The following is a 12,200-nucleotide window of genomic DNA, read 5'->3' on the forward strand; positions in this document are numbered from 1 at the left end:
TACAGGGTAGCTACAGGAACAGGGTTGGGGGAGCCCATGGCATACAGAGTACAGGGTAGCTGCAGGAACAGGGTTGGGGAGCCCATGGCATACAGAGTACAGGGTAGCTACAGGAACAGGGTTGGGGAGCCCATGGCATACAGAGTACAGGGTAGCTGCAGGAACAGGGTTGGGGAGCCCATGGCATACAGAGTACAGGGTAGCTGCAGGAACAGGGTTGGGGGAGCCCATGGCATACAGAGTACAGGGTAGCTACAGGAACAGGGTTGGGGGAGCCCATGGCATACAGAGTACTGGGTAGCTACAGGAACAGGGTTGGGGAGCCCATGGCATACAGAGTACAGGGTAGCTACAGGAACAGGGTTGGGGAGCCCATGGCATACAGAGTACAGGGTAGCTACAGGAACAGGGTTGGGGAGCCCATGGCATACAGAGTACAGGGTAGCTGCAGGAACAGGGTTGGGGAGCCCATGGCATACAGAGTACAGGGTAGCTACAGGAACAGGGTTCGGGAGCCCATGGCATACAGAGTACTGGGTAGCTGCATGCAGGAACAGGGTTCGGGAGCCCATGGCATACAGAGTACTGGGTAGCTACAGGAACAGGGTTGGGGGAGCCCATGGCATACACAGTACAGGGTAGCTGCAGGAGCCCATGGCATACAGAGTACAGGGTAGCTACAGGAACAGGGTTGGGGAGCCCATGGCATACAGAGTACTGGGTAGCTGCAGGAACAGGGTTGGGGAGCCCATGGCATACAGAGTACAGGGTAGCTACAGGAACAGGGTTGGGGAGCCCATGGCATACAGAGTACAGGGTAGCTGCAGGAACAGGGTTGGGGAGCCCATGGCATACAGGGTAGCTACAGGAACAGGGTTGGGGAGCCCATGACTTACAGAGTACAGGGTAGCTACAGGAACAGGGTTGGGGAGCCCATGGCATACAGAGTACTGGGTAGCTACAGGAACAGGGTTGGGGAGCCCATGGCATACAGAGTACTGGGTAGCTACAGGAACAGGGTTGGGGAGCCCATGGCATACAGAGTACAGGGTAGCTACAGGAACAGGGTTGGGGAGCCCATGGCATACAGAGTACAGGGTAGCTACAGGAACAGGGTTCGGGAGCCCATGGCATACAGAGTACTGGGTAGCTGCATGCAGGAACAGGGTTCGGGAGCCCATGGCATACAGAGTACTGGGTAGCTACAGGAACAGGGTTGGGGAGCCCATGGCATACAGAGTACAGGGTAGCTGCAGGAACAGGGTTGGGGAGCCCATGGCATACAGAGTACAGGGTAGCTGCAGGAACAGGGTTGGGGAGCCCATGGCATACAGAGTACAGGGTAGCTACAGGAACAGGGTTGGGGAGCCCATGGCATACAGAGTACAGGGTAGCTACAGGAACAGGGTTGGGGGAGCCCATGGCATACAGAGTACAGGGTAGCTGCAGGAACAGGGTTGGGGAGCCCATGGCATACAGAGTACAGGGTAGCTACAGGAACAGGGTTGGGGAGCCCATGGCATACAGAGTACAGGGTAGCTGCAGGAACAGGGTTGGGGGAGCCCATGGCATACAGAGTACAGGATAGCTACAGGAACAGGGTTGGGGGAGCCCATGGCATACAGAGTACAGGGTAGCTGCAGGAACAGGGTTGGGGAGCCCATGGCATACAGAGTACAGGGTAGCTGCAGGAACAGGGTTGGGGAGCCCATGGCATACAGAGTACAGGGTAGCTGCAGGAACAGGGTTGGGGAGCCCATGGCATACAGAGTACAGGGTAGCTGCAGGAACAGGGTTGGGGAGCCCATGGCATACAGGGTAGCCAAGTACAGGGTAGCTGCAGGAACAGGGTTGGGGAGCCCATGGCATACAGAGTACAGGGTAGCTGCAGGAACAGGGTTGGGGAGCCCATGGCATACAGAGTACAGGGTAGCTGCAGGAACAGGGTTGGGGAGCCCATGGCATACAGAGTACAGGGTAGCTGCAGGAACAGGGTTGGGGAGCCCATGGCATACAGAGTACAGGGTAGCTACAGGAACAGGGTTGGGGAGCCCATGGCATACAGAGTACAGGGTAGCTGCAGGAACAGGGTTGGGGAGCCCATGGCATACAGAGTACAGGGTAGCTGCAGGAACAGGGTTGGGGAGCCCATGGCATACAGAGTACAGGGTAGCTGCAGGAACAGGGTTGGGGAGCCCATGGCATACAGAGTACAGGGTAGCTGCAGGAACAGGGTTGGGGAGCCCATGGCATACAGAGTACAGGGTAGCTACAGGAACAGGGTTGGGGGAGCCCATGGCATACAGAGTACAGGGTAGCTACAGGAACAGGGTTGGGGGAGCCCATGGCATACAGAGTACAGGGTAGCTGCAGGAACAGGGTTGGGGGAGCCCATGGCATACAGAGTACAGGGTAGCTGCAGGAACAGGGTTGGGGAGCCCATGGCATACAGAGTACAGGGTAGCTACAGGAACAGGGTTGGGGAGCCCATGGCATACAGAGTACAGGGTAGCTGCAGGAACAGGGTTGGGGGAGCCCATGGCATACAGAGTACAGGATAGCTACAGGAACAGGGTTGGGGGAGCCCATGGCATACAGAGTACAGGGTAGCTGCAGGAACAGGGTTGGGGAGCCCATGGCATACAGAGTACAGGGTAGCTGCAGGAACAGGGTTGGGGAGCCCATGGCATACAGAGTACAGGGTAGCTGCAGGAACAGGGTTGGGGCCCATGGCATACAGAGTACAGGGTAGCTGCAGGAACAGGGTTGGGGAGCCCATGGCATACAGAGTACAGGGTAGCTGCAGGAACAGGGTTGGGGAGCCCATGGCATACAGAGTACAGGGTAGCTGCAGGAACAGGGTTGGGGAGCCCATGGCATACAGAGTACAGGGTAGCTGCAGGAACAGGGTTGGGGAGCCCATGGCATACAGAGTACAGGGTAGCTACAGGAACAGGGTTGGGGGAGCCCATGGCATACAGAGTACAGGGTAGCTACAGGAACAGGGTTGGGGAGCCCATGGCATACAGAGTACAGGGTAGCTACAGGAACAGGGTTGGGGGAGCCCATGGCATACAGAGTACAGGGTAGCTACAGGAACAGGGTTGGGGGAGCCCATGGCATACAGAGTACAGGGTAGCTACAGGAACAGGGTTGGGGGAGCCCATGGCATACAGAGTACAGGGTAGCTGCAGGAACAGGGTTGGGGGAGCCCATGGCGTACAGGGTAGCTACAGGAACAGGGTTGGGGAGCCCATGGCATACAGAGTACAGGGTAGCTACAGGAACAGGGTTGGGGGAGCCCATGGCATACAGAGTACAGGGTAGCTGCAGGAACAGGGTTGGGGGAGCCCATGGCATACAGAGTACAGGGTAGCTGCAGGAACAGGGTTGGGGAGCCCATGGCGTACAGGGTAGCTACAGGAACAGGGTTGGGGAGCCCATGGCATACAGAGTACAGGGTAGCTACAGGAACAGGGTTGGGGAGCCCATGGCATACAGAGTACAGGGTAGCTACAGGAACAGGGTTGGGGGAGCCCATGGCATACAGAGTACTGGGTAGCTGCAAGAACGGGGTTGGGGAGCCCATGGCATAGAGTTTGGGCAGAATATCACCTGTTGCTCAGCGAAAGCATGCCACTCAAATCTTGTGAAGCATGGAGTGAAATAAGTGTTGTGATATTTATTTCTCAGCTGCTCATAATAAGCACATGCTCTGCTATAAAACCGAAGTAGCCTATCCGTCATCACTGGTGGGAAAGCGCGCAGCCTCCATTCACTATTCAAGTGCATACAGATGACTTGTCTTTTCCCCCTGTTCCTTCCCATTTGATAATGTGCCGTTCTAAATTAAAATAATTATACATATTAGTAAAGACGAGCTTCAATTTAGAATAGTCTGATGGGTGAAAATATGATCACTTGAGAGAACAGCTGTGCAGACTGAGGCAAGGAACAGAGCACAAGCCTTTATTGCTACTTTCTCAAATCCTCAATAGCCTATAGTCACATCATGCAGCCCATATGTTTTGATTTCTAAGACATTCTAAGGTTTGTATCATTCACAACTAACATTACCAAATAAGTCAATCTAGTGTAATAGCCAGATAACATGCAGTAGGTCAACTCGTATTCTGTTCTTCTGAAATACATTTTCTTCATATCATGTTTCTTTCGACCTGACTAAAATAAATACTGGATTTATTGTGATAGTGTATAATCAATTTATTTATTAGATGTAGATTTTGCAAAGGTACGCATCAGGTGTAGGCAGCTTGGAGGCCTGGGGATACTAAGCGTGCGTGACAATAACCTGCTGACAAACTGTCATGACCGCCACAGCTCTAGTCACAAACAAGTTGGGTCACCTGCTACTGTTTTCCCTTCCACTGGAATTCTGTTTATGTTCAGCTCATAACTGTTTTACTTTGTCTGGTGGTCAAATCAAGCGTGTTAAAAATGTCTGTCTGGACAAGCCCTCTCTCGTTAATGTCACCTCTCCCAGCTCTTACTTACACCTACCCATGAGCCCCCTCTCTTTCCATTAACTGTAACTAGCATCCTCACCCACTGAGCACCGACCGGCAAGGGATGTCGAAATTTGGTCAGTCCACCCTAGCCTTGATGTTAATGTCCGCAGATAGGTTCAGATTTGGTCAGTCCACCCTAGCCTTGATGTTAATGTCCGCAGATAGGTTCAGATTTGGTCAGTCCACCCTAGCCTTGATGTTAATGTCCGCAGATAGGTTCAGATTTGGTCAGTCCACCCTAGCCTTGATGTTAATGTCTGCAGATGGGTTCAGATTTGGTCAGTCCACCCTAGCCTTGATGTTAATGTCTGCAGATAGGTTCAGATTTGGTCAGTCCACCCTAGCCTTGATGTTAATGTCTGCAGATAGGTTCAGATTTGGTCAGTCCACCCTAGCCTTGATGTTAATGTCTGCAGATAGGTTCAGATTTGGTCAGTCCACCCTAGCCTTGATGTTAATGTCTGCAGATAGGTTCAGATTTGGTCAGTCCACCCTAGCCTTGATGTTAATGTCCAGCAGACCCTAGGTTTAATTTGGTTCAGTCCACCCTAGCCTTGATGTTAATGTCCGCAGATAGGTTCAGATTTGGTCAGTCCACCCTAGCCTTGATGTTAATGTCCGCAGATAGGTTCAGATTTGGTCAGTCCACCCTAGCCTTGAGTTAATGTCCTTTCAGATTTGTTAATGTCTGCAGATAGGTTCAGATTTGGTCAGTCCACCCTAGCCTTGATGTTAATGTCCGCAGATAGGTTCAGATTTGGTCAGTCCACCCTAGCCTTGATGTTAATGTCCGCAGATAGGTTCAGATTTGGTCAGTCCACCCTAGCCTTGATGTTAATGTCCGCAGATAGGTTCAGATTTGGTCAGTCCACCCTAGCCTTGATGTTAATGTCCGCAGATAGGTTCAGATTTGGTCAGTCCACCCTAGCCTTGATGTTAATGTCTGCAGATAGGTTCAGATTTTGTCCGGCCCATCAGACGTATTTCACAAGTTTGGATAGTACAGTGAGTAGAACACAGCGTGCAGTCAAATACAATACATTTATTTACATTTTTTGTTTAACTAGGCAAGTCAGTTAAGAACAAATTCTTATTTACAATGACGGCCAACACTGGCCAAACCTGGATGACGCTGGGCCAGGGACCATGATGTAATTTCGTTATCGTAATTCAGTTACCAGGTGTAAATCCACTTCACTTACTGTACTTCAATAACCGAAATAAACTCACTCTTATAGCTGACACCGCATTCTTTCTGCAGACATGTTTGAATCTTAATTCGGAGAAGATATTTAAGAGTTTTGAAAGAGTGAAAAATTTTTTAATAATACTGTGTAATTAGCCACAAGCTGCCATGTGGGGATTCACAGGTGGCTCGTTATATCTTATTGATACCATGTTTTGTTTTGACTGATGTCATGTTTATGCTAATATGGTTAGAATTCGCTAGCTAGCCAACAACTAACAATGCATTTGAGTGACATTTTGAGACAAAATAGTTTATCGGTTGTCAACAGTCTAAGCAACCCTGTTCCTGATGTACTGCAGGATTTTGTTCCAACTAGGCACCACATCTGACCAACTGAGCTAATTGATCAGCTCGGTGATTGCCTAAATTCAACACACCTGGTCTTCAGGTCAGTTCAATCAAAAACATGAAGTGCCTGCAGCACTCCAGGACCAGGGTTGCCAACCCCTTCTGTTTTTCCCCATGGCTACACACGTGTCGGTTTTGTTTTTAAACAATGTGTAGCTGGAGACTACTTTAACTCTACACACAAACTGGAATGTTAATCTACAAGTTAGCAAAGCTATCTTGTGTGGTTGCTGGCTCCAAGTTAATCACAAGAGCAAATAAACAAGTCCTCAGGCTCTTCTGTCCATACCAACATTGTATGTCTGCCCAGAGTGGAAGAGGTATACTTTGTCCATCTGATAAACCTCTGTCTGTGTGCCCTTACCCCTATAGGAGAAGCAGTCGGCCTGTGAGCGGTATCAAGAGGTCCACGGGGAGCTGAGTGGTATGAAGCGCAGGAGCGAGCGGGAGATCCAGAGCCTTAGGGAGCACCTGAGATTGGCCATGGTTGCCCTGCAGGAGGGCCAGAAACTAGGCAACAGCCTGGAACACTGAGACACCGCCTCAAGGGCTCTGCTCAGAGACACAGAGAGGTATAGACGTAGGTCATTATTAAGAGATACATAGTCATGCTCACACAACTTTGAAATAGTTGATTACATTGATCTTCTATGATGATAACTGTAATTGCCTAATAATTTTTTGGGTTTTTCTAGTTGTGTGGGCACAATGGAGAGGAGCAGAAGTCTTCGCACCAGAAGATGCCGGCTCGGGGGACCACGATAGTGCCTTAGCTTTCAATCATTCAGCCGATGAGCGGCATAGACTAGTATCAGCTGATCGGTCATATTACACTGGGTTGAACAAATTTTAATCTGCACTTTTTAAACTTTCTGTTGTTGATGTGCGAGAGTGAGTGAATGAAAATATTGGTCTGAGAAACTGGATTATTTGTGTAAAGACTGTTGCTGTGATGTATTTGTGACCTGAAACAGCACTGGATTACCTTTCTCTGCATACCTACCTACATGTAGACCTACTATTTACATGTTGATAGTAGCCAACATGTAAACAGTTGGTCTACATGTTGGCTACTGTCAAAAGCTGAATAAGGAAGCAGGATATAATTCTCGCCAAAAACAAAACTATTTTCATTTGAGCATGGATTTGTACAGATTGAGTCATTCCTTGCCATTTCAGCAAGCCATGAAACCCACCATCTCAAGATTGTTCCAAAATAGTTTCTGTAATTGGCAATGGGAAAGATTGACATTCCTGAAACATTATTTTGTTGAAACTTAATTTGATCTCTGAGAAAGGTAAGTGATTGCACCCAAATTGGCATTTTTTAAAATGTATTTATAGGATTCAAGGATTCACATAATATTCAATAAATATAGTTCCCATCATCCGATTTGGACCAAACTTCTTCCTACTAATGAGTAAGACATGAGGAATCTAATAACATTGTCAAAAGCCACCCGCAGACTCACCACACAACACATCACATGCCAATCCAACCCCAACAACCAGTAGACAGTATCAGTTCTCTATGTTTTAACAAGTAGTATGAAGTTGCTGCTTGGAGTACTGCTTCTCCATACTATGTAATGTATTCCCTATGAATCTGGTGATGTTTTTTCTTTCTTATCCCCCCCCCTGTTCAGAGAAATTAGTCATGGAAGTTACTTACATTATTTACCATAAAGTAGTGTGAAAGTACTAGGTTTTGACCACTAGATGCCGTGGTCCTGCTATACTGCCGCACTCATACATTTTTCTGGTCTCTTGTGTTTATTGAATAGATCGCAACATTTCCTTTGTAAACACAACCAATAGATTTGGCTCATTATGAAAATACATTGTGTGGTCATCCTCGATTTCAAGCCAGTCCTCTGAAAGCAATTGAGTTTGTCATTTTATGCTTAATATGTGTCCAGGAAACTGCCCCCTTGTGTGAGGTTTATTCCCTTCAAAAAAGGTCTGGATTAGTTCCTGTTAGACCATTCCTAGTGAACAAGAAAACGATTTAAGCTATAGCAGTTCTAATGGTTTCAATAGTATGGTCTTCAATGGTATAAGTCTCAAACATACAGCATATAGTGTTTTGTAATGCTATTGGGTTGGATTTAATGCTAAATTTCACTAATTGCAATGCTGTTTCCTAATAATTCTATTGAAAAACATGACTGCAATGTATTTTTTTAGGGCTGTCACATTTGAGTCCCTAGCCCATTTCTCCATCAAAGTTTTGGACTTGTAGAAAAAGTATTCATATGAGAATTGCACCATAGGGATAGCGCTCTCAGAAAGCTGCCAGTTATTGGAATATTCAAGGAACTTGTTGAACATAACTGAAACTATACTAGATGTTGGAGTGGTATTGGCATTTTTTGGGGCCTTACTCATTGGTAGGAAGAAGTTTAGTCCAATTTGGGCACAATCAATTAGCTTAATTTATGAGATCAAATTATATATAAACAAAATAATGTTTCAGGAATGCTAATCGTATCTCTTACAAATAACTACATAAACAATTTTAGGACCGTTTGAGACGGTGGGTTTCAAGCCTTTTTCTTGTGCTTTTTGAGGGGGAACGACCTTAATGTTGTATATCAACAATGGTTGCTCGGTGATTGTCATTGTACGCATTTTACTTCGCAAACCTATTTGTATCTTTATTCAGTGTAATATATAATCTTACAATGTGGGTCTCCATTGTGAAGTTAAACTTTATAACAATTTACCATTGGGATTGATACAGAGAAAGAGGTTTTGGTACTGTAAATTCCTGGGAAGCCAACTTGGAAATCACTCATTCCTCTGTGTAGATACAAGTCATTTGAATGTGTGCTTTCTGTTTCATATAGTGCCTTCTGTGACTGGAGAATTGCATGTAGAAGTTCGATGAAATGTCGTCTTGCAAGGATTTTTGATGAGGCTAAGAAGATGCATGTTGCGATCCTTTCCCAACCTCCGAACATTGTGTAGGCATGATTGTTTGTGCCACAAAATGTCTAGTGTTGCGTCAATGAGCCAATGTTTTTTTTTTTGTATCATGTATTTTGTGAGGAGATGATAAAGTAGACAACTGTCTTTTGACAAGTGTTTTTAATATTTAATGTAGGGCATGTGATATCTTTGTAAAGTACCCTCGTTTTACAAGCAATAAAATGCATGTTTATACAGCCGTGTGAATCATCCATATTCAGCTGATTTACACTAGTCTCAGAACTCTGTACTAGGCCTAACTCGTAATAGTTTATAGGCTAGTCTAAAGGCATGAGTGAGGTCGGGCACTGATGTTGGGTTATTAGTCCAGGTGTAACGGATGTGAAACGGCTAGCTTAGTTAGCGGTGGTACGCGCTAAATAGCGTTTCAATCGGTGACGTCACTTGCTCTGAGACCTTGAAGTAAAGTGGTTCCTCTTATACGCTAGGTGGCAGCACTAATATGTTTCAAATCCGAATTATTAACGATGTTAACCAGAGAAGAAGATAAAAGAAACAAACATGGCGTCCAGTGCGGCGACCCGGACAGCCGCTGGTGCTGCTAAAGTTGTCAAACCGATTTTCAGCAGGGATCTGGATGAAGCCAAGCGCCGAGTTCGGGAACTGTATCGTGCCTGGTACAGAGAGGTTCCAAACACAGGTAAAACCAGCTCTCCCTTTGTATTAGATCCACACGAGCTAGATCCCAGCGTCAAGGTCGTGCAAATACAGCTAGCTAACGTTAACTAGCTGTAAGGCACTCTTAACTACATATTTATTTAGCTCATTGGCTACATATCTTGTCGCTAACATACTTTCAATCTAGGGCCAGACTTAGCTAAAGCGATGCAACCACACCGAACAAAAATATAAATTGTAACATGTAAAGTGTTGGTCCCATGTTTCATAAACAGAAATAAAAGATCCCAGAAATGTTCCACACATTTGTTTACATCCCTGGTTAGTGAGCATTTCTCCTTTGCCAAGATAATCTATCCACCCGACAGGTCAAGAAGGTGATTAAACAGCATGATCATTACACAGGTTCACCTTGTGCTGGGGACAGCAAAAGGCCACTCCTAAATGTGCAGTTTTGTCACGGTACACAATGCCACAGATGTCTCAAATCTTGAGGGAGTGTACAATTGGCATGCTAACTACAGAGCTGTTGTCAGAGAGTTTGTTTGTTTCTCTACCATAAGCCGCCTCCAATATTCTTTTAGAATTTGGCTGTATGTTCAACTGGTCGCACAAATGCAGTCCACATGTAACCATACCAGCCCAGCACCTCCACATCCGGCTTCTTCAACTGCATGATCTGAGACTAGCCACCTGGACAGCTGAGGAAACTGGGTTTGCACAACCAAAATTTGTGCCGAAATTCTACCAGAAACCGTTCCGGGGAAGCTCACCAGGGTCTTGAGTTCGGTGTTGTAACTGACTTCAGTGGGTAAATGCTTACCATTGATGGCCACTGGCACGCTGGAGAAGTGTGCTCGTCACGGATGAATCCCAGTTTCAACTGTACTGGGCAGATGGCAGACAGCATGTGTGTATGGTGTTGTGTGGGAGAGCAGTTTGCTGATGTCACCAATGTGAACAAGAGTGCATCTTGGTGTGGGCAGGCATAAGCTTCGGACACTGAACACAAATGCATTTTATCAATGGCAATTTGAATGGACCGTGATGAGATCCTGTGGCCCACTGTCGTGCCATTCATCCACTGCCATCAACTCATGTTTCCGCATGATAAGGAACTGTACAAAATTCCTGGACGCTGAAAATGTCCCATTTCTTCCATGGTCTACATGCTCACCAGACATATCACCCATTGAGCATGTTTGGGATGCGCTGGTGCACGACAGCGTGTTCCAGTTCTCACCAATATCCAGTAACTTCGCAAAGCCATTGAAGAGGAGTGGGACAACATTCCAAAAGCCACAATCAACAGCCTGCTCAACTCTGTGAAGATGGCATGCTGCATGAGGCAAATGGTGGTCACTCCAGATACTCACTGGTTTTCTGATCCACGTCCCAACTTTATTTTTTTATTTTAAAGGTGTCTGTGACCAACAGATGCATGTCTGTATTCCCAGTCATGTGAAATCCATAGATTACAGCCTAATTAATTTATAACAATTGACTGATTTCCTTTTATATTATTATTTTTTTATTGTGGCATGTTGCGGTTTATACTTTTGTTCAGCGTACTAGCTAAAGCTACATAGATAGTCGATGAGCTAGCTAGCTAGTTTATCGTCGTGAACCACCTTTTTTTAATGAATGGACAGTACAATACACTTCCTACATTTGCAGATAGGCCACATGATTAGCAATTTGATATGTAGGGAGTGTGATAAGTAAATGTATTAATATGTGTATTTCTTTGAGCTTGTTGTGGGACGTTTATAGGACGACATCTTGTCTTATGTTTTGTCCCACAGTGACTACCTTCCAGCTGGACATCACAGCTCGCCAGGGAACAGACAAAGTGAGGGAGATGTTTGACAGGAACAAGCACGTCAATGACCCCCGTGTGATTGACATGCTTGTCATTAAGGTTAGTCTACTCTGCTCCCCAATCAGTCAATTTGCTCTCATGCAGTTAGCCTAGTTTGTTAGTGGCACGGTGGGTTAGTGTTATACTGCTAGACCGAGATACAAACTGTCTAGATAACTGGGCTGTCATGCTCTACATCATTTTACATGTGACGCATCCAAATCGTTTAAAGAAAACAACTTTGACGGGAATATTTACAAAGCTCAATGGTCACGTATCAAGTGTAGCGAGTGATGTTTCCTTTTCATACTTTTGGTTACAATAGGGTAAGATGGAGCTGCAGGAGACCATCAATGTCTGGAAGCAGAAGACCCACATTATGCGCTATTTCCATGAGACGGAGGTACCACGCCCTGCAGACTTTCTGTCCAGATTTTATGTTGGACATGACAATTGAACTGCTCCCTGTACTTTCCACCCTGTTTTGTCCAGTGTAACAGAGGCTTCCCCTTATTGAACTGTAAATATACACATGATACCCAATCTTGTCAAGTCCTCATTGTATAAATGTTTTGGTTTTGTGAAAACAGTCATGGGACAGTTA

General features: G+C 46.2%; 2 protein-coding genes across 5 annotated transcripts in view; both read left to right on the top strand.

Moving 5' to 3' along the window:
* The window catches only part of triobpb (TRIO and F-actin binding protein b), a 29,508-nt gene extending 20,215 nt beyond the window's left edge, over positions 1-9,293 (top strand). For 3 of the 4 annotated variants that reach the window (XM_024390471.2, XM_024390473.2, XM_024390474.2), the window contains 2 exons: positions 6,499-6,698; positions 6,822-9,293. In XM_024390471.2, the coding sequence (XP_024246239.2) occupies positions 6,499-6,660 (162 nt within the window). In that variant the 3' untranslated portion in view covers positions 6,661-6,698; positions 6,822-9,293. Of the gene's footprint in view, positions 1-6,498; positions 6,707-6,821 lie in introns of all 4 variants that reach the window. The other variant, XM_024390472.2, reaches the window with a different exon arrangement.
* A 295-nt stretch (positions 9,294-9,588) lies between these two features.
* On the top strand, positions 9,589-12,139 carry LOC112226175 (NADH dehydrogenase [ubiquinone] 1 alpha subcomplex subunit 6). Its single transcript, XM_024390476.1, has 3 exons — positions 9,589-9,757; positions 11,541-11,656; positions 11,922-12,139. The coding sequence occupies exons 1-3, from the start codon at positions 9,619-9,621 to the stop codon at positions 12,051-12,053; spliced, it is 387 nt and encodes a 128-aa protein (XP_024246244.1). The 5' UTR covers positions 9,589-9,618; the 3' UTR covers positions 12,054-12,139.
* Positions 12,140-12,200: the final 61 nt, after the last annotated feature.

Source organism: Oncorhynchus tshawytscha, linkage group LG27 (assembly GCF_018296145.1).
Source record: "Oncorhynchus tshawytscha isolate Ot180627B linkage group LG27, Otsh_v2.0, whole genome shotgun sequence".
Lineage (NCBI taxonomy): Eukaryota > Metazoa > Chordata > Actinopteri > Salmoniformes > Salmonidae > Oncorhynchus > Oncorhynchus tshawytscha.

Bases quoted from the DNA above. Each gene is read 5' to 3' on its own strand.
- LOC112226175 (XM_024390476.1), top strand. From the start codon at position 9,619: ATGGCGTCCAGTGCGGCGACCCGGACAGCCGCTGGTGCTGCTAAAGTT. The intron at 9,758-11,540 runs GTAAAACCAGCT...TTTGTCCCACAG, and splicing joins CAGAGAGGTTCCAAACACAG to TGACTACCTTCCAGCTGGAC. The intron at 11,657-11,921 runs GTTAGTCTACTC...TGGTTACAATAG, and splicing joins TTGACATGCTTGTCATTAAG to GGTAAGATGGAGCTGCAGGA.